This window comes from Lissotriton helveticus, chromosome 1_1, assembly GCF_964261635.1.
Source record: "Lissotriton helveticus chromosome 1_1, aLisHel1.1, whole genome shotgun sequence".
NCBI lineage: Eukaryota > Metazoa > Chordata > Amphibia > Caudata > Salamandridae > Lissotriton > Lissotriton helveticus.
The window spans coordinates 1,460,472,598-1,460,493,817 of record NC_136057.1 but is presented as its reverse complement, the minus strand read 5'-3'; the positions used below and the strand labels follow the sequence as shown (position 1 = coordinate 1,460,493,817).

Sequence of the window (21,220 nt, the reverse complement as noted above, 5' to 3'; positions counted from 1 at the left end):
CAGCTAGATCAATACCGGGGTAGAAAATACAGCTACTTATTTGGGAATTAAATTATGTGCCAAGATAGACAAGATTTTTAAATTGAACTATGAGCCCCTGTTATAATCTGTGATTCAAAAATTCCGATTTAGGAATAAGCTTCCAATAAGCATTATAGGAAAGCTTCCAATAAGCAATATAGGTTGCTGTAATATAATAAAAATGAATGACATCCCTAAATGTTGTTATCTTTTCTGATCTATACCACTAAGGGTGCCCAACATGTTTTTTAAGAAGAGAAGTTAGAGGGGGCTTTAAGCAGTTTTAGTTAATGGTATAGGCGGGCAAAGCATTTTATAAGCTTATTAAAACTACTGTACCGACAGGGGGGTTTGCAGTTCCCGGATTTTAAGCTATATTTATGGGTAGATTTTGCCAGTCGTTTGCGTATTCTGCTTGTTCCAGAGGATCCGGATTTACCTGTATTCTGTTATTATTCAGCACTGGATACTGAGAGCAGGTTTTTTTCCCTATCAAATAGCAGACCCTAATTATTACAAACAGGTAAGGTTTCAGTTTGTCAAGGATACTGTAACTATCTGGCGAGAGATCTGTGCCAAGTACTCCATAAAGTTAATACATGGGGTCACACCGCTCTGGGATAACCTGGCTTTTCCTGCAGTGTTTTATGATTGGGCCTGTGAAGACTGGCATACATTAGGCGTACCAACAGAGGGGCAGTTATTCGATCTGGATGGCCTACGTAATTTTATTGGGCAACCAAATGAGTCCGGCCTTCCTCATCGTCATTTTTTCAAATATTTAGAGCTGAAGGATTATTTTTGTACCGATGGCAAAGCAATAACTCAATCAGAGACTCCATCCATTTTATCTAATAAGCCTCAGGGCTAAATGGAAATCAGTGATTAGCACATTATACCAAGGACTTTGCAAGGATAGGAAGGATGATAGTCTGCGCTTGGCATCTAAATGGAGCAGCGTGCTTTCCCAGGAGGTGTTACCATCAGAAATATACAGGGCGTTAGAGACAGTTGAGGGTGCTGTGCACTCAGTGAAGTTAAAAACCTGCAGCAATTTAAGACTGTTTGCACGTTATACTATACACCAGATAAACTTATGAGGTGGAGTGCAAACTTACATCCCGACAAAACTAGCTGCCCCAAGTGCAGATGTCAAGCAGCAGATATCCTACACATGTTACATGCATATCCTGTTTTGAAGGCATTCTGGGAAGAGGTGTGCCGGATAGCATCAGCAGGTTTAGGATATGAGCTTCAATTAACCCCTATGGAAATAATGTTAGGATACAGATTGGAGTTTGATATTAGGCTGAGAAGACTGTTGTCTATACTTATAGTATCTGCCATGCTCTGTATAGCTAGATCTTGGGTCTTGGCCATTCCCCCGCGGGCTACTGAATGGTGGGCATCAATTCGGCAAATACACAAATCAGTGCTGGCTCTGGACAGAGTAAGGGGTGTTCGGTCACTCAGGGTGTTTGACAGAATATGGGAGCAATTTAATTGGGAGCTGTAGACTGATGCCTATTAATGTTTGCAATGTTGGGGGGGGGGGGGTTCTCTGCGGCAATGGAATGTATCTATGCTTTTTAGGGATGTTGTATTTCTTATTTGTAGCAGCCTTCTTTTATTTATTCTATGGCCGACTGATTGAATTTCTGGAGCTGCAAGCCTCTTGGTCTGTTTCCCCCTTTAGGCTTTCTTGTTTCTCTTTTACTCCCACCTTCGCACTTATGATTTCATACTTTCTTTTTAGGTCTCGCCTGTCGATGCGCATGCGCATCGAGCAAGCGAGACTATAGGGGCTCATCCAGACTTTATCTAACTTGCAAGGAATCGTGGCGATTCCTTGCAGTGCCCGTGACTTTTAAGCTCAATGCGCATGTGCATTGAGCTTAAAAGCGCGTGCACATGCCCCCAGCCGCCTGCCTTGCCTACTCTCTCTCACAGCCTCCCCCAGCTCCGCCCCCTCACTACTTGATTGCACGGCCGCTAGGCCGTGCCTCCCCTACTCTCCTCCCCCCTCCTCCTCTCCTCCCCTGCCTGCCTGCCGCTAGGCCGTGCCTCCCCTACTCTCCTCCCCCCTCCTCCTCCTACTGCCGTGTCGCACCTCTCCCCTCTCCGCCCCCTCCCCTGCCAGCCGTGTTACGGTGAAAGGCTTGTTTTTTTACTTAGCAAAGAGAAAGAATTCATGCACTGGGATTTTTGGGGGCGCACTTGTACAACTACCTGAAAAGCGAGCAGTGAAAACACGTTAACTCCGCGTGCTTTTGGAGCAGTATGAAAACTTAACTCGAAATACATTCTAAATGCCAGCAGTAGCCTTGCAACCCTAACCCCTCCCGCAAACATAGAGCTAGCAAGGAATCTACAATGGCAGAGTAAAAAGGGCCCAACCCGACCCGACTCAGCCGCTAGAAATAATAAAGAGCGAACATGAGATACATTGTGGAGCTGTAATACTGCAAGGACGTGAATGACCGCACGTAAACCCGGCGGCCATTTTGAATCTACAGCTACGTCAATTTCCTAGGGAAGCCGCCCGCAAGCCCCTCCCCTGCCCCAGTCACAAGCCCTGCACGCCTACTCCTCGTGTATCGGTTGCTGTTGTCGGCGATCTTCATGAGCCTTTCAGCCAATCGCACAGCAGTTCACGCCTGCTTCTCGTGAGCCAGCAGGGCCTTTTTGGCTTCCCATTGGCTGCGATACTCACACCGTCTCCCAGTGCACGGACCTAGTCGTCTCTCATTGGTTGTCTTCACTCTCACTGCTGTAGCATTTACGAATCACGCATGCCCCTCGTGCACAGTTTACCAGCTCCCCGACTTCACCATGTATTGTAAACAGCAAAACTTGGCACAGACTGTACATCCTTTGACTCCAAAAAATATTAATACGCAACCCAGCCTGTTAAAACTGGTTTGTTGAAATAAATGTGTTGATGATACTTAAGAGGCAACTCTGTTTTCGACCCATTTCTTAAGGTATTTTCCAGGACATACATAAACTACTCACCCAAATAAAATGTCAAGCTGTGTTTACATGGGAAGCTTTTTATTTTGCTCTAGGCTAACTTCAAAGTGTCAGCGTTTATAGGAAAGAGGAATGCAGTATAATTGCTCCAAAGAGCCTGCTTGTGCCTTTAAAAAAAAAAAAAAACACCTCACTCACCCTCAACCCCTCACCCTCACTCACCCTCACTCACCCTCACCCACCCTCAACCCCTCACCCTCAACCCCTCACCCTCACCCTCACCCTCACTCACTCACCCTCACTCACCCTCACTCACTCACCCTCACTCACCCTCACTCACCCTCACTCACCCTCACTCACCCACTCTCACCCTCACTCACACTCACCCTCACTCACACTCACCCTCACTCACCCTCACTCACCCTCACTCACCCTCACTCACCCTCACTCACCCTCACTCACCCTCAACCCCTCACCCTCACACAGTGCAATAGGTCTCGGAGCATTTGAGTTAGAGCTTTTAGAAATGTTTATGGCTTTTTTTTTTTTAATTCTTTAGCATTGGCTACAGGAAACAAAAATGCTTAAGATTTACAAAAAAACCCATAAACAATTCTAAAAGCACTAACTCTAATGCTGCGAGACCTATTGCATTTCCAATGCTTGTTTCTTTTTGCCTGAGATGTAAATAATGAATGTAAAACGTATGAAGCACAAAGTTAAATGTACCCTTTGGTTTCCCAATGGTGTGTTTGATCTGATTAATACTAATAAATTGAAAAAAAAGATGGTGACTGATCATGCACATTTGGTGCTGGGCCAGTCTGTTCCTAATGTTGGTGTAAATTGATGGTGTTACATGCTTTTTTACTTTCTAAGATTTAGTAAAAGGACCACCTGGAATTGAATATGATTTCTGGTGTATGGTGTCTTCTTTTTTCGACTTCTTCAACCACTGACTTGACTATATCACTGATAAGGAATGTGATGAGGAAGAGAGGAGGCGTAATCCCCACTACCCTGTCTGTGGAGGAGGTAATCTCTGTTACTCTTTCTCCGTTTTACCCCATTCCTTGACTTCCCACCCACCGACTCTATTAAGGAAGAAGGAGGCGGGTATGCCTGACACTTACAAGAAGTGTTTAAACAAAGCATTACTTATAACCACCACCCCCAGGAAGGAAGGAAGCAAAACGTGAAAATTAGAAGACAGATTAAAAAAAGACCTTGTCTGAGGGGAGGCAAAGGGTCTCATTGATAAGGAATGATACGAAGAAGAATGGGGAAAGAGTCATGGAGATTACCTTAAGTAATCAACGTGCTACATATTTAGACAAAACTATTACTTCATATGGAGCTGAGTTCTGGTCTTTTAAGCCAAATAAAACGTAGAATTTAGTTTTCGAATAGTTTACACATCTTAACCAAGTTCCTTCTTGGTACTCCCAAATTGGTCAGTTCCAGAAAACATGGCAAGTGAAAAAGGTGATTTGCCTGTACTCACACAATTACGTTAAAAGGAGACGCAAGCATGCCAGCTCATATTTCTCACACAGTTAACAGCTCAGCCACTGAACATTCACTTCTCTACGCTTGTACACAAAAGGGCAATGCATTGTACTTCTTTTTCAAGAGCTAAGTTGGGTTCAACAAAGCCGACAATCAGCGTGCATGTGCCACAAGCAAAATCAGTCAGGCATTTATAAGAAATCTTTCTAGATACAAGTCTGCAAGCCTGCTGAGACACACCTTTCAAATGGTTCAAGGCTACAAAAGAGAAAGTGCATGTTACCATATAAAGTAAACCAATAAACGACCATCTCTTCTGCTTTCCGTGACACAGAGTTATGTGTGGGGCAGGGCTGGCTATTTATACATTTACACGGATGGCTTCGTCTTGCTTAGCAAAACTGTTTCCGGAGAAGCCCGGCACCTACTGGGGGCCATTAATTAAGCCATCAAAACAGAGATGGTACAGAAGGCTTTCACTCAGAGACACGCTCTCGGTGCGTCACGCTGTCAAGTACGTACATGTTTTACATTCACGCTGCGATCTGAATGTGAAAGTGTTGAAGGAAAAGCACATATCTCTGCTCCAGGCATGCCCATTCCTGAAATACTTGGATAACTTTTTTTGCTAGCAGTGCCAGCCTGGGAGGCGGCAATGCCTGCGATGCTGCCAAGGCGCAAAAGAAAAGTGCTTAAGTATTCTCACCGGACAAGGGCCCACATGCATCATTGTTGGTATTTGCGATTCCTAAATTGCGAAAATTAAAGAATCGCAATTTAGAAATCGCAAATACCTATGCATTAAAAATTCGCAAATATTTTTGCGATTTCTTATTTTTCCCTACTTGCGATTCCCAATTTTGCGAATCGCAAATAAGGAATCCCTTTACATTGATTCCTATGGGCCTAGAGGACCATAGGAATAAATGGGAAGGCATTATCATTTTGCGATTCGCAATTAAGGAATCGCAAAATGAGAATGCAATTTCTAGGGTGTAGGGGGGGTCCAAAGGACCCCCCACTGCACCCCAGAAATGTAACTTACAGTGCATTTTCCATACATACATGCCCAAGGGCATGTGTGAGTGTAAAATGAAAGTGTCAAAAATGCACTTTTGTGCATTTTTGAAACTTTTCTTAAATTAGCATGAAGTTTGACTTCATGCTAATTTAACACTTCTAATTTGCGAAATCACATACATTTTTTGATAATGCATTGCATTTAAGAAATCGCAAAATTGCAATTTCTTAAATGCAATCGCAATTTAAGAAATCGCAGATAATTTGCGAATTCTTAAATTGCGAAAAAACAAAAAAAGGTTAATGCATCCCAAAACAAAGAATTGCATGCGCAAACGGCCGAATTTTGCGATTCGCATTGTTTGCGAATGCAATTCTGTTTGATGCATGTGGGCCAAGGTCCCGTCCGCCCCGAAGCTAGACCGCTGACCTTAGGCCAACCTGAGACTAAGCTGAGGCGCCGATCTCTGATGTGCTATTTACATTTCAGTCGATTTTAGTGATCAGTTTTTACACCGTTACACTGGATAAAAAAAACATAAAAACAAATAACTAATCCTATATATGCACAGATTACAAGTGTTCCAACTAAAGCAGCCCTGAAAAAACAATATTCAACTACAGGACAGCGTTGGCAAAGTGAATAGAGCGAATAGATCTAGCCTTAAGAAGCAGGTGATGGGTCACGTAGTTCTTTTTTCATTTATTTGCAAACAAATGAAATAGAAATTAAAAGCTTAAAAAATAAGGCGATTTAAAATGCCACTGTTGAAAGGTAGCAGTTATTTTTGTTTGCACAGAAAAAAAAGTAAATAGGGCGGATGTGAACATGTAATCAGACAAAAAGCCATCAATCACTATGAAGACAGCCAATGGCTTAAGTGGCCCATTGCCCTCTGCCTGATGCTGTGGTAGATGAGAACAAAATCCGAAAGACACTTGGAATGGCCAATGAATGAGGAGGACTCATTGACAGTCTCTCTGCCTATGAATGAACATATGTATATCCTTTCGGCAAAAGACTGGCAAAACAACTAAAGCTGCCTTTATGCAGACCTAAAAAGGAAAAATGCAAGCACATCATAGCTACAAGCATGGTTTGAACTCAATTATCCACATGCCCCTGCTGGGACATGTGAAACACACATGAGACATAAATCAGCATCAGTTCTTCACAGAACTCGAAAATAGAACGACGCTGGTTGTTGTGCTGTCAGTTGTGTGTAGTGTATAGAGAGAACTGATAGAACTTCACCAATAGATTCCTATGCAGCATCAATGTGATACACGTGCAACACGTCAAATTGTATTCACCTTTCGTGGTGGCAGCCGTGGCTTGGTGTGCTTTCACCTAGTGTGTGGTGGGCTCATCTAACCAACTGAGGCTCTATCCTGGAGAGGACCAGAGTTGACTCTGTCAGGCGTATTTACCTGTCGTGGCGTGGGCACCTGGTAGCGTCAAGCGTGGCTCTGTTTTGGGTGTCTGGAATCTGCCCATGATATCAGGTGTGATTGTGGTTCTGACAGGGAGTATTTACCTGTCATAATTAAGCCCTTGTTATCAAGGGTGCCACTGTGATTGGATTTATATGTCAGGAATACGACTGTGGTATCAGGCATGGCTGTGTCAGGGTGTATTTAACTGTTGTGGGATTGGCCTGTGGTACCCGGTGTGGCTGTGTCAGGGTGTGTTTACCTGTTTTAGGATTAGCCTGTGGTACCAGGCATGGCTGTGACAAGGTGTATTTACCTGCCATGGGATTGGCCCTGGTACCAGGCGCGGCTGTGTCAAGGTGTATTTACCTGTCATGGTATTCACTGGTGGTACCAGGCATGGCTGTGTCAGGGTGTGTTTCCCTGCCGTGGGATTTGCCCGTGGTACCAGGCATGGCAGTGTCAGGGTGTATTTACCTGCTGTGGGATTGGCCCGTGGTACCAGGCGTGGGAGTGTCAGGGTGTATTTACCTATCGTGGGATTGGCCCGTGGTACCACGCCTGGCTGTGTCAAGGTGTATTTACTGTCGTGGGATTTGCCCGTGGTACCCGGCGTGGCAGTGTCAGGGTGTGTTTGCCTGCAGTGGGATTGGCCCGTGGTTCCAGGAGTGGCCGTGTCAGGGTGTGCTTGCCTGCAGTGGGAATGGCTCGTGATACCAGTCGTGGCTGTGTCAAGGTGTATTTACCTGTCCCGGGACTGGCCCTTGGTACCAGGCGTGGCTGTGCCAGGGTGTGTTTGTCTGCAGTGGGATTGGCCCGTGGTACCAGGAATGGCTGTGTCAGGGTGTGTTTCCCTGCAGTGGGACTGACCCATGGTACCAGGCGTGGCTGTGCCAGGGTGTGTTTGCCTGCAGTGGACTTGGCCCGTGGAACAAGGCGTGGCTGTGTCAAGGTGTGTTTGCCTGCTTTGGGATTGGCCCATGGTACCAGGCGTTGCTGTGTCAAGGTGTGTTTGCCTGCAGTGGGATTGGCCGGTGGTACCAGGCGTGGCTGTGTCAAGGTGTATTTACCTGCCGTGGGATTGGCCCGTGGTACCAGGCATGGCTGTGTCAAGGTGTGTTTGCCTGCAGTGGGATTGGCCCGTGGTACCAGGCGCGGCTGTGTCAAGGTGTATTTACTGTCGTGGGATTTGCCCGTGGTACCCGGCGTGGCAGTGTCAGGGTGTGTTTGCCTGCAGTGGGATTGGCCCGTGGTACCAGGCGTAGCTGTGCCAGGGTGTGTTTACCTGCAGTGGGATTGGCCCGTGGTACCAGGCATGGCTGTGTCAAGGTGTATTTACTGTCATGGGATTGGCCCGTGGTACCCGGTGTGGCAGTGTCAGGGTGTGTTTGCCTGCAGTGGGATTGGCTCGTGGTACCAGGAATGGCTGTGTCGGGGTGTGTTTGCCTGCAGTGGGATTGGCTCGTGGTACCAGGCGTGGCTGTGTCAAGGTGTATTTACCTGTCCCGGGACTGGCCCGTGGCACCAGGCGTGGCTGTGTCAAGGTGTATTTACCTGTCGTGGGATTTGCCAGTAGTACCTGGCGTGGCAGTGTCAGGGTGTGTTTGCCTGCAGTGGGATTGGCCCGTGGTACCACGCGTGGCTGTGCCGGGAGACAGCCATTACAGCGAGGGCTTTACACCGCGCTACCATTACGACGCAGCCATCACAACGCAAGTCATTACGACTTGCGCTGGATGGCGCTATATACTAAGGAATAGTATGATTTACTATTCCAACACCTTCCCTTCTGTTACGTAGGCTGGAGTTGGAATAGTAAATCATACTATTCCTAAATCCAGCGCATCCAGCACAAGTCGTTGTAACGACTTGCTTTGTGATGGCTGCGTCGTAATGGTAGCGCGGTGTAAAGCCCGCGTTGTAATGACATACATCCGGCTGTGCCAGGGTGTGTTTACCTGCAGTGGGATTGGCCCGTTATACCAGGCGTGGCTGTGTCAAGGTGTATTTACTGTCATGGAATTGGCCCGTGGTACCCGGCGTGGCCATGTCAGGTTGTGTTTGCCTGCAGTGGGATTGGCTCGTGGTACCAGGAATGGCTGTGTCGGGGTGTGTTTGCCTGCAGTGGGATTGGCTCGTGGTACCAGGCGTGGCTGTGTCAAGGTGTATTTACTTGTCCCGGGACTGGCCCGTGGCACCAGGCGTGGCTGTGTCGGGGTGTGTTTTCCTGCAATGGGATTGGCTCGTGGCACCAGGCGTGGCTGTGTCAAGGTGTGTTTGCCTGCAGTGGGATTGGCCCGTGGTACCAGGCGTGGCTGTGTCAAGGTGTGTTTGCCTGCAGTGGGATTGGCCCGTGGTACCAGGCGTGGCTGTGTCAAGGTGTGTTTGCCTGCAGTGGGATTGGCCCGTGGTACCAGGCGTGGCTGTGTCAGGGTGTGTTTGTCTGTCGTGGGATTGGCTCATGGCACCAGGCGTGGCTGTGTCACGGTGTTTTTACCTGTCGTGGGATTGGCCCGTGGTACCAGGCGCGGCTGTGTCAAGGTGTGTTTGCCTGCAGTGGGATTGGCCCGTGGTACCAGGCGTGGCTGTGTCAGGGTGTTTTTACCTGCCGTGGGATTGGCCCGTGGTACCAGGCGTGGCTGTGTCAAGGTGTGTTTGCCTGCAGTGGGATTGGCCCGTGGTACCAGGCGTGGCTTGTCAGGGTGTTTTTACCTGTCGTGGGATTGGCCCGTGGTACCAGGCGTGGCTGTGTAAAGGTGTTTTTACCTGTCGTGGGATTGGCCCGTGGTACCAGGCGTGGCTCTGCAGGTCATCTGTGCTCAGCTTGAGCTCTTCCTCCAGCTCCTTCTTCAGGCTGTTTTTCTTGGACTCCATCTCTTACTGTAAAAAATACAAGATGTGTTATATTTAAACAGCTTCAAGCAGCGCCTCGAGGTTATCACGGGAGGCACTTAGTGCCCTTACCACACGCTCCACGGCCACTAGCCATTACAAACCTTCCGCTGCACGCCCTGTGCTCCTACACAACCCTCCAGAAGCAGCACCCCACACAGACCTTTCAACACAAAACCAGAACTCTGACACCAACCATCTTTACAACCACCAGACTGTACAGACCCTCCGCAGGATAATCAATGCCCCTGCACGCCCTCCACAGCCACCCAGTCCCAGACCCTCCACTGCACAACCAATATTCCTGCACCACCACCCTTCACATCAGTACTCACAGACCTTCTTCCACTGCACAACCACCACTCCTGCCCCTTCACTGTCCGCAACCACCAGCCAAGTACAAGACCTTCCATAGCAGAACCAGCACTCCTGCAGCAGCCACAAGCACGCACAGACCTTCCATAGCAGAACCAGCACTCCTGCACCAGCCACAAGCACGTACAGACCTTCCATAGCAGAACCAGCACTCCTGCGCCAGCCACAAGCATGCACAGACCTTCCATAGCAGAACCAGCACTCCTGCAGCAGCCACAAGCACGCACAGACCTTCCATAGCAGAACCAGCACTCCTGCAGCAGCCACAAGCACGCACAGACCTTCCCCGGGACAAGCACTGAGTGGAACCAGTGACATAAGAAGACCCAGAAGGTCACCTTCAGGACACGTGGGCAGGGCATAGTCACATCTTGCGGGTCACCCTTGAGACAACGGAAATACAACTCTCCACCTGTCCACCTTCGCTTACAGAGCTTCTACTGCTGCCCCACCACCAGTACTCCCAGTACCATCCATCAGCACTCAAGAGGTCTGTGGCCCAATCGCGCTCCTGCACTTCACGCTCCGCCGCCGTCAGCACTCACAGTCACGACCCATCCACTAAGCGGCCAGTCCCGTTACACCATCTCCACACCCAAATCTCCAGGTCCACCGCTTGCACCATCTTCCACAGCCCTCTCCTCTACCACCCCTCACGGCCAGCACCCCTGCGCGACACCATAGTGGGCTCTCCCGGGGTGGGGCTCACCTGAGTTGAAGTTTAAAAACACGACGGAACCGCCCGCCCCAAAATATGCTCTTTTACTTCACGAGAAGCGGGCAGGTAAGAAAAGGTGGCCCTGAAATCCAGATACATATCCACATGCGCCTCATTACCTCCCTCCCTGCCTGACCCTGATTCCTCCTTAACTCTCCCATTAATCACTCTCTCCCTCCCTTCCTCTATCCGTCCTTACCTGCCCCTTTCTTCCACTGCCTTCACCCAGCCTCCCTTCCTCAAACCATTCCCCTCTTCTCTCGCTGGCCCCTTCCCCCCTTGTACCCACCTGCTTGCGTGCCTCTCCCCTGCCCACCCCTTCTTTCCTCCTTACCTGCTTCCTTTCCTCCTCTTCATCTCTCCCTCCCTCGAGTCCTCCCCTCACCTCTTTCCTGAGTCACCGCCTCTCTGCTCCTCGCGCCTCCCTCCCGGGCTCCACTCCCTGAAGTCTTGAATTCCTGAGCTCTGCCTCCGAGGCAGGGGAAGGCGGGGGGAGGTGTGTGCATTGCTCAGCAGTTTCCCACAGGGGGCGCCTGGAGCCTGTGCTGGGCGTGGGGGCGCTGACCACTTGATTCGGGCGGTGAGAGTTGAACCCTGACAGTACTGGACTCACTGGTAGCTAAAAGCAGGACTGGAAATATTTCTCATGCCTTTTTTTTATGTAAAATTACGGCGAACTAGCCCTAAAAGGAAGTTTTAACCCCACAAGAATTCTTTTTTTGCCAAAAAGTTCCCAAAAAATTCGTTTGACTTTAACAGCACTATGGCGAAGGTATGTCGAATAAAAAGAATACGTCTCAGGGGTAGTTCTGAAAAGAGCCTCTTACAATGTTTCAATACGCCAGAGCCTGGCACGGTATACACACAGGACGTTATATAGCCTCAGCAGCATTTTTGCATGTTTTAAGAAAAGTGTGTGACCCCTCCCATAGGGCACTTTTCAGGGCTGGCTGGGGCCCCTTCTCCCTCCATATGTACTGCATGGTCAGTCCAGCCTTGATCCGGGGAGGGGGCGAGGGGGTAGGGTGTTGTGTGACACTGACTTCTGGGGCAACAGGAATAGGACCACATACTGAGCCCTGGCTTGGGCGAAAATGGAGGAGACTCACTCCTCCGAGGCCATAGGCGCTGGAAGTAGGAGGGCAGGGGATGGTGGTGTGCTGCAACACCTCCAAAATAAACGTGCTCAGGTTCAAAAGGTGACTGGGCAATAAAAATGCCTTTTTATCTTGACTCATTTCCTGTGCATTCAAGGATCAAGGTCATATTCTTCTTTAGGTTAACAAGTTTAAGCTTTTGGGTAAGGGGCAGGGCAGGTCCCAAAGTCCTAGTAGTGTAATGACTTTACTACTTACTATTCAACTTCCGGTCTGATGTAATTAGTTCTTATGAGTGTGCTCAGATAGCATGGATGTGGTGTAATCATTTTGTAGATGTCAACTAAACGCTTGGTGCTGTGCGATCTAGAAGTGCTGAGTGCTGTTGTATGTGGTTCTTGTTATCAGAGGGGTTGCTACAGAGGATGTTTGGGCTAGGGTTCAGACTGACTACTTGGACTAGGGTTCCCTATTGAACTTGGGGATTAGGGTTTGATTGGCTGTTAGGGCTAGGGCTGCGATTGGTTAATATGGCCAGATCTCCTACTGACTCTAGGGTTTAGGGTTAGGGTTCTGATTGGTTAGCAATAGGGTTCCATTGGCCAATAGGGGAATTTTAAGCATAGGGCTCAGGGAGTCCCTGCCCGGGTGTCAATGCTAAGGGCTGAGAGGACCAGGGCAGTTGCCTATTTGGGTCGAACCTATGGCCAGAGATGCTACACCATTTTCACTTATGAGCTACTCCCTTAGCCCCTCCACATCGGCAACATCCAAACTCAATATCAGCAAAGGCACTCTACTTGTGCACCACAAACAAACCTCAATCAGATTTCAATGTGTATTAAATCACTACAACACAAAACCACATTATAAATAACATTAATGCATCCAGACACACACTCCGTGTTCAAACAAAACACCAGCTCTATCCTCTACTTTTATCGTGACAAACCCTATACTCAGCCTTCCATCACACCACCCACCAACACCTGCCTCCTCTATTTACAAATTATACACAACCATACAATCCTTACACGCCGCTCCGCCACACACATGACCTATTCCCTTGATAAAATGTACCACAAACACTTTTAACCATTCCCTCTTACAGACTACATACTCTTCTCCAAAACACATCACCACCCCTGTACTATTCAAATACCACTCACCTGCAGTACTGAACATACAAATCATTCACAGAAAACCACTACATCAATATCTCCTCTCTCTACTTCAGAAAAACAAAACACACACATTTCAATATATTATATTCCTTAGACATATATTCCCTTATTATGTAATCATGTATCTATATATTTATTAAATTAGTCCTATTGTATAAGGAAAAATATAATTGCTCTCGCTAAAGCTTTATGCTGTCCTACTATCACCCTACACCTCTATCAATTTATCCTCTATTTTCACTCTCTCTCATCCCAAACCCTTTCTACTACTACAATCTCCAAAATAACCCTTCCCAGACTCTCCCTCCTCCACACCCCCTGGCTCACCCCAAACATCGGTTTACTACTATAATTTCACAAACAACCCTACTACATTCTCCCTCATGGTATCTCTCCTTTCACTCATCCCAAACCTCATTTTTCTATTGATCCTCTTTTACCCTAATCCCTTTCTACAGGTTCTTCCCTCCTCCATATCTCATTTACTCACCCCAGAAATCAACTTATTTCCGAATCAACCCTTCTGGTTTCTTCCCTCTTCTATCCTTCCATTACTCTACTCAATCCAACTAACAGATTCACATGTCCTCCGCTCAAATTAACTCGTACCTCCCTATATTACTACTATACTTATATTTCCCTATACCAATTGTTGGACAGGCCGCATGGTCGGGCTGTCCCCCCTCCCCGCAACGGGACCCGGACCCTGGCTCTCCCTGAATCCCCAACCAGGGTCCCCGGCGACCACCCGAAGTACCCTGCAATCCCTCCACCACAAGACCACCAGCCCCGGACCCAGCTGGCCCGGGTCACCATCCACACCCCGGCCTCGGCCCAGCCGCCATTTTGGGTACTACAGCACGAGGCCGCGTGGCCTCAACTCGACCCTAACCCTGGGCCCGGCCGGCCCCGACATCGAGGCACCAACCTCCGCCCAGGAGGCAGAGTGACCACTTGGCGAGTCAATGGGAGAAGGAATCGTCAACGGCTCTCCTCCGCCAGGTGTCGATCACCCCAGGCCGCCCTGGGCGCTGGCTCCACCCCCCTGCTGGGTGTCTGGACTCCCTCATCCCGGACCTCCCGGCCCCCCAGGCGCGAGGGTCCGGACATCAAAGGGGTCCAGACCTATAACTGGGGCAGGGCCGGACCAGGAGGGGAGTTGTATCCTGGAGTCGAGAGACCCGAGAAGAACTCATCCGTGACTGGCCTGCTGGCGCTGCCGCGGCCCTCTGCCTCGTGAAACCATCGTCTTGGCCTGCTGGCGCTGCCGCGGCCCTCTGCCTCGTGAAACCATCGTCTTGGCCTGCTGGCGCTGCCGCGGCCCTCTGCCTCGTGAAACCATCGACTTGGCCTGCTGGCGCTGCCGCGGCCCTCTGCCTCGTGACTCCATCGCCTTGGCCTGCTGGCGCTGCCGCGGCCCGGCTCACAGACTCTCCAGCTCGAGGATTGTGAGCTCGCCTCTTGCCACCCCCTGTACCGACCCGGTACCAAGACTGTCCCGCTACCCCCTTTTCCTTACAGAGACTAGAAGTGAGAGGACCCTCCGGTCCGAGATATCCTGTATCGCTACTATCCTTGCCTTACGTACCTTATATAAAGCATTGAACTCGACCTGGTGTGGTGCCTATTTGTGGGGAGGGAGGTGACTTGTCTGTACGATCGCCGGAGACGGTCCTCATCGGGGACCTCTCCCTCAGTATTCGGCCGACCCTCAGAGTCCCCGTCTAACATTGGTGGCCAGCGACGGGATCCGAACCTACGCATAATCGTACAGAAAGTCACTCGCCCCACGACACACAACCACCATGACAACAGAGAGCGGAACAAAGGAAACATTCCAGATGGAAAAATTGGAAGACTACAACCACCGGGAACTGAAGCAATATTGCATAGAACTTGGCCTTCCAACCACAGGTCTTAGCACAAAGGAAGACTTCAAACGAGCCCTAGAAGCTTGGGCAGAAACGGGTACGGCCGTACCCCGAACACGAACAACCGAGACGAGCCCCGCACCAACTGAAGAAAGAAGAGCGGGTCTCTCCCTGGAAGAGATCCGAGAAAGAGAAAAAAGCAGACTCCACGAATTAGAACTGGCCCGACTTCGCTTGGATGGAGAACTCAAGCTGGCGGAACAAAAAATAACTCTGGAACACTTACGGCTCCGAGAGGAGCGAGAAGAGAAGCAAAAACAGAGAGAGCTAGAGGAAAAGAAACTAGCGTACGAACATGAGCGCAACCTCAAGGAACTGGAAATCCAGAAACAGAATAAAGAACTCGGGTTCCCCGAACGACCGACCCTGCCTGCCTCTACCGAGCCCAAGGTTCACATCCCCAAAGATGTCATCCGGGATTACCACAAGAACGATGATATACAGCAGTGGTTTAAAGCCTATGAGGTGGCCATGACCTCCCACCGGATTCCACGGAGCGACTGGGGAGCCGGGTTATGGGGGAGGTTTGTCAACGAAGGGCGGGACGCCCTGCTGCAACTCCCGGACCATCTGATGACATCCTACGACCACATGAAGGCCGCCCTCCTCACTCGATACGGGCTCACACCCGAGATGTACCGCCAGCGGTTCCGCGACTGCAAGCGGATTCCGGGTACAACCTGGGTGGAGTACGTGAACTTCTTTAGTCGAGCCTTCGAAGGGTGGATCAAGGGCAACAAAGTGACCACCTACGAACAACTTTTTGACCTTATCGTATGGGAGCACCTGTCTAACAACTGTTTCGTGGAACTCCGGCAACACCTCTTGGACAGTAAACTAACCGAACCTCGACAACTCGCCGCCGAAGCCGACCGGTGGGAAAGCACCCGAGTTGGCCGGAACGGACCCAGCGAATCATCCAGACCATACCCCGGGCCCCATCGCCCCCGGGGAGGAGGAGGAGGAGGCCAGGGTCGGGGGAGAGACCCCGGCCCCTTGTCACCCACAAGCAGCCCCTCGACCCCGGTCGGCCGAGGGAGCCCAGCCATCCGGGCCGGTTTCCGGGCCAACGTTATGTGCCACAGATGCCAGCGACCCGGCCACTACGCCAGTGATCCCAACTGCCCAAAGAATCCGAACACTACCCCCCGCCAGGTCGCAGCGGCCGCCCTAGGGGAAGAACTAATCCCGGAAGACCAAGAAGAGTACGAGACCGACCCCTCTGAGTGGGCACCAGCCGCCATGGCGCTGGTCTGCTTGGGGGAGAGAGAGATGGTTCCGCGGGCCCCCCTTCCCGCCAACACGCAGAAGTACAGTCAGTGGGTCAACATTAATGGCCGCCGGGCGGAAGCCCTCCGCGACACCGGGGCCAGTGTAACGGCGGTCCGACGCCACCTTGTCACCCCAGACCAAATCCTGCCGGACATTCTTTGCCCTGTCCGATCAGCAGACAATTCCGAAAGTCTATGCCACATGGCCTGCGTCCCCTTCGAGTGGGGAGGAGTAACAGGGATGTTAAGGGTCACCGTCCGCGATGATGCCCCCGTGGATTGCCTCCTAGGAAACGACCTCGAAAGCTCTCCCTGGGCAGCTGTCGAACGAAGGGAACACCTGGGGATGCTCGGCCTCCCCGAATGGGTCTGCGTCACGACCCGGTCCATGACCGCCCGCGCGGTCCCCAGTCTAGAAGAGCCCGAGTGGCCGGAACCTCCTCCCGCGCTCATCCCAGAGGAGGCCGCCCCAGAAGCCAGTCCCTCGACCCAAACAGAAGAAGGATCCGACCAGCTTCGGGACGTCCCTGACCTGGCACAATGGCATCAGGAGGGAGGCCCCACTCAGGAACAATTCCGGGCCGAACAGAAAACATGTCCCTCTCTCGAAGGACTCCGGCAGCAAGCCCTGGCCCAAAGCACAGGGGATTCCTCGGGGGCCCACTGGATCTACTGGGACCAAGACCTGCTCTACAGCGAGCAGAAAATTGCAGAACTAGGAGCCAGTCGGGTACTGGTGGTGCCCCTTCGCTTCCGAGACTTTCTCCTGAACTTAGCCCACGATGTCCCCCTTGCCGGACACCTGGGACAGGATAAAACCTACGACCGCCTGGTGACCCATTTTTTCTGGCCCCAAATGCGAAAGGATGTCACCAACCACTGCAGGGCCTGCCCCACCTGCCAGGCCAGCGGAAAAAGTGGCAGAAAAATCAAAGCACCTTTACAACCCTTTCCTGTCGTCACCACCCCGTTCGAACGAGTGGGAATAGACATTGTGGGGCCCCTCGACCCCCGAACAGCCCAAGGACACCGGTTCATCCTGGTCCTAGTAGACCACGCCACCCGCTATCCCGAGGCCATCCCTCTTCGGACTGTGACGGCCCCCGTGGTGGGCCGAGCCCTGATGGGGATCTTCTCCCGGGTGGGGTTCCCCCGGGAGGTCGTCAGCGACAGGGGCACGAACTTTATCTCCAGATATATGAAGTCTCTCTGGCAACAATGCGGGGTCACCTACAAATTCACGACCCCCTATCACCCGCAAGGAAACGGACTGGTCGAGAGGTTCAACCGCACCCTCAAGGGAATGATTATGGGCCTAGAGGAACCCCTTCGACGCCAGTGGGACGTGCTACTTCCATGCCTCCTGTTTGCCTATCGGGAGGTCCCGCAGAAATCCCTCGGCTTCAGCCCGTTTGAACTCCTGTACGGGCACCCCGTCCGGGGCCCCCTCAGCCTAGTCAAGGAAGGTTGGGAGCAGCCTCCCCAGAAAACTCCCCCAGACGTCTACAAGTATCTCCTGGCTCTCCGCAACCAGACCCGGCGGTTCCGAGAAACCGCCAAAGCCAATCTCGAGGCCAGTCAGGAGGACATGAAGAGATGGTACGATCAGCACGCATCCTCCATTGAGTTCGAACCGGGACAACGGGTCTGGGTGATGTCCCCGGTTGAACCCTGTGCACTCCAAGACAAATGGTCCGGACCCTTCAAGGTGATCGAACGCAAGGGGCCCGTCACCTATTTAATCGACATGGAGACTGCCCGGAACCCTCTACGAGTCCTCCATGCCAACAGGCTCAAACCCCATTTTGTGCGATCCGAACTCAGCCTCCTGATGGCTACCGATAACGGGACGGAAGAAGACTCCGAACCCCTTCCGGACTTACTGAGGACCCTCGAGCGGGATGGCTCAGTGGAAGGGGTCCAGCTCTCCGAGGCCCTGTCCCCGGAACAACGCCAGGACTGCCAAGCCCTCCTGAGACGGTTCGCCTCCCTGTTCTCCCTCACACCCGGAGTCACCCCCTGGTGCCTTCACGACGTGGACACCGGGGACAGCCCTCCTATTCGACACCGGGCGTACCGCGTACCAGACCGGGTGCGCGCCTGCATCCAGACCGAGGTGTCCAAAATGCTGGCCCTAGGAGTGATCGAACCCTCAGACAGCCCCTGGGCAAGCCCGGTCGTCCTGGTTCCCAAGGCGGCCGCCCCGGGCGTTGCCCCCGAGCTCCGGTTCTGCGTGGACTATCGGGGGCTGAATGCAGTTACCAGGACCGACGCTCACCTCATCCCCCGGGCAGATGAGCTAATTGACCGGATGGGGGCCGCCCGCTACCTGAGCATCTTCGACCTAACAGCGGGCTACTGGCAGATCGCCCTCACCCCTAGGGCCCAAGAACGTTCCGCCTTCTCTACCCCGGACGGGCACTACCACTTTAAAGTAATGCCCTTCGGCATGAAAAACGCTCCGGCAACGTTCCAACGGCTGGTGAACCAGGTACTGGCGGGCCTGGAAGACTTCAGCGCCGCCTACCTGGACGACATTGCTGTGTACAGCCATCAGTGGACCGACCACCTCCGCCACCTGCGGGAGGTTCTACACGCCCTTCAGCAAGCCGGGCTCACCATCAAGGCCAGCAAGTGCCAGGTTGGCCAAGGGTCCGTGACCTACCTAGGACACCAAGTGGGAAGCGGGCTGGTGGCCCCTCTCCAGCTCAAGATTGCTGCCATCCAGGCCTGGCAACCCCCCACGACCCAAACGGAGGTCCGGGCCTTCCTGGGGCTCACCGGATACTACCGGCGGTTCGTGAAGGACTATGGCAGCATCGTGGGGCCCCTCACAGAGCTCACCTCCAAGAAGAGCCCCAAAACAGTCAACTGGACCCCGGACTGCCAATCGGCCTTCGAGAAATTAAAGACCGCCATGTGCACGGCCCCCGTGCTCCAGGCTCCCGACTACAGCCGGGAATTCATTGTGCAGACGGACGCCTCCGATCATGGTGTGGGGGCCGTCCTCTCCCAACTCAACCCCGAAGGGGTCGACCAACCAGTGGCCTTCATCAGCAGACGCCTACTGCCCCGAGAACAGCGCTGGAGCACCATTGAGAGGGAGGCCTTCGCCGTAGTCTGGGCACTCAAGAAGCTCCGGCCCTACCTCTTCGGCACCCACTTCCGGGTGCAAACGGACCACCGACCCCTGCAATGGCTGATGCAAATGCGGGGGGAGAACCCGAAGCTGTTGCGCTGGTCCATCTCCCTGCAGGGGATGGACTTCACGGTGGAACATCGTCCAGGCCAGGACCACGCCAACGCCGACGGCCTGTCACGCTTTTTCCGCCTCAGCGAGGAGAGTCCCCAGGAAGATGGCTGACTCTCCCCGCCTTCAGCTGGGGGGGACGCATGTTGGACAGGCCGCATGGTCGGGCTGTCCCCCCTCCCCACAACGGGACCCGGACCCTGGCTCTCCCTGAATCCCCAACCAGGGTCCCCGGCGACCGCCCGAAGTACCCTGCAATCCCTCCACCACAAGACCACCAGCCCCGGACCCAGCTGGCCCGGGTCACCATCCACACCCCGGCCTCGGCCCAGCCGCCATTTTGGGTACTACAGCACGAGGCCGCGTGGCCTCAACTCGACCCTAACCCTGGGCCCGGCCGGCCCCGACATCGAGGCACCAACCTCCGCCCAGGAGGCAGAGTGACCACTTGGCGAGTCAATGGGAGAAGGAATCGTCAACGGCTCTCCTCCGCCAGGTGTCGATCACCCCAGGCCGCCCTGGGCGCTGGCTCCACCCCCCTGCTGGGTGTCTGGACTCCCTCATCCCGGACCTCCCGGCCCCCCAGGCGCGAGGGTCCGGACATCAAAGGGGTCCAGACCTATAACTGGGGCAGGGCCGGACCAGGAGGGGAGTTGTATCCTGGAGTCGAGAGACCCGAGAAGAACTCATCCGTGACTGGCCTGCTGGCGCTGCCGCGGCCCTCTGCCTCGTGAAACCATCGTCTTGGCCTGCTGGCGCTGCCGCGGCCCTCTGCCTCGTGAAACCATCGTCTTGGCCTGCTGGCGCTGCCGCGGCCCTCTGCCTCGTGAAACCATCGTCTTGGCCTGCTGGCGCTGCCGCGGCCCTCTGCCTCGTGAAACCATCGTCTTGGCCTGCTGGCGCTGCCGCGGCCCTCTGCCTCGTGAAACCATCGACTTGGCCTGCTGGCGCTGCCGCGGCCCTCTGCCTCGTGACTCCATCGCCTTGGCCTGCTGGCGCTGCCGCGGCCCGGCTCACAGACTCTCCAGCTCGAGGATTGTGAGCTCGCCTCTTGCCACCCCCTGTACCGACCCGGTACCAAGACTGTCCCGCTACCCCCTTTTCCTTACAGAGACTAGAAGTGAGAGGACCCTCCGGTCCGAGATATCCTGTATCGCTACTATCCTTGCCTTACGTACCTTATATAAAGCATTGAACTCGACCTGGTGTGGTGCCTATTTGTGGGGAGGGAGGTGACTTGTCTGTACGATCGCCGGAGACGGTCCTCATCGGGGACCTCTCCCTCAGTATTCGGCCGACCCTCAGAGTCCCCGTCTAACACCAATCTACCACTAATCTTTTTGGGTTCCAGAGCAGCAAAACATAGCATAACAAAACAAAGCATAGCATAACATAACAAAGCATAGCAAAAGAAAACGTAGCATAGTATAACAAAACATAGCATAGCATAACAAAACACAACAAAACATAGCAGAACAAAACATAGCATAACATAACAAAACATAGCATAACATAACATAAAACAAAGCATAGCATAACAAAACA

General features: G+C 52.4%; 1 protein-coding gene across 5 annotated transcripts in view; it reads right to left on the bottom strand.

Annotated features, from left to right (window-relative positions):
- Positions 1-21,220, bottom strand: part of LOC144827899 (breast cancer anti-estrogen resistance protein 3 homolog) — a 167,561-nt gene that overhangs the window by 128,309 nt on the left and 18,032 nt on the right. Inside the window, exons 1-2 of one of the 5 annotated variants that reach the window (XM_078686078.1) lie at positions 11,328-11,385; positions 9,724-9,837 (exon numbers count right to left, since the gene is read on the bottom strand). In XM_078686078.1, the coding sequence (XP_078542204.1) occupies positions 9,724-9,831 (108 nt within the window). In that variant the 5' untranslated portion in view covers positions 9,832-9,837; positions 11,328-11,385. The other 4 variants (XM_078686071.1, XM_078686086.1, XM_078686093.1 and 1 more) reach the window with 4 other exon arrangements.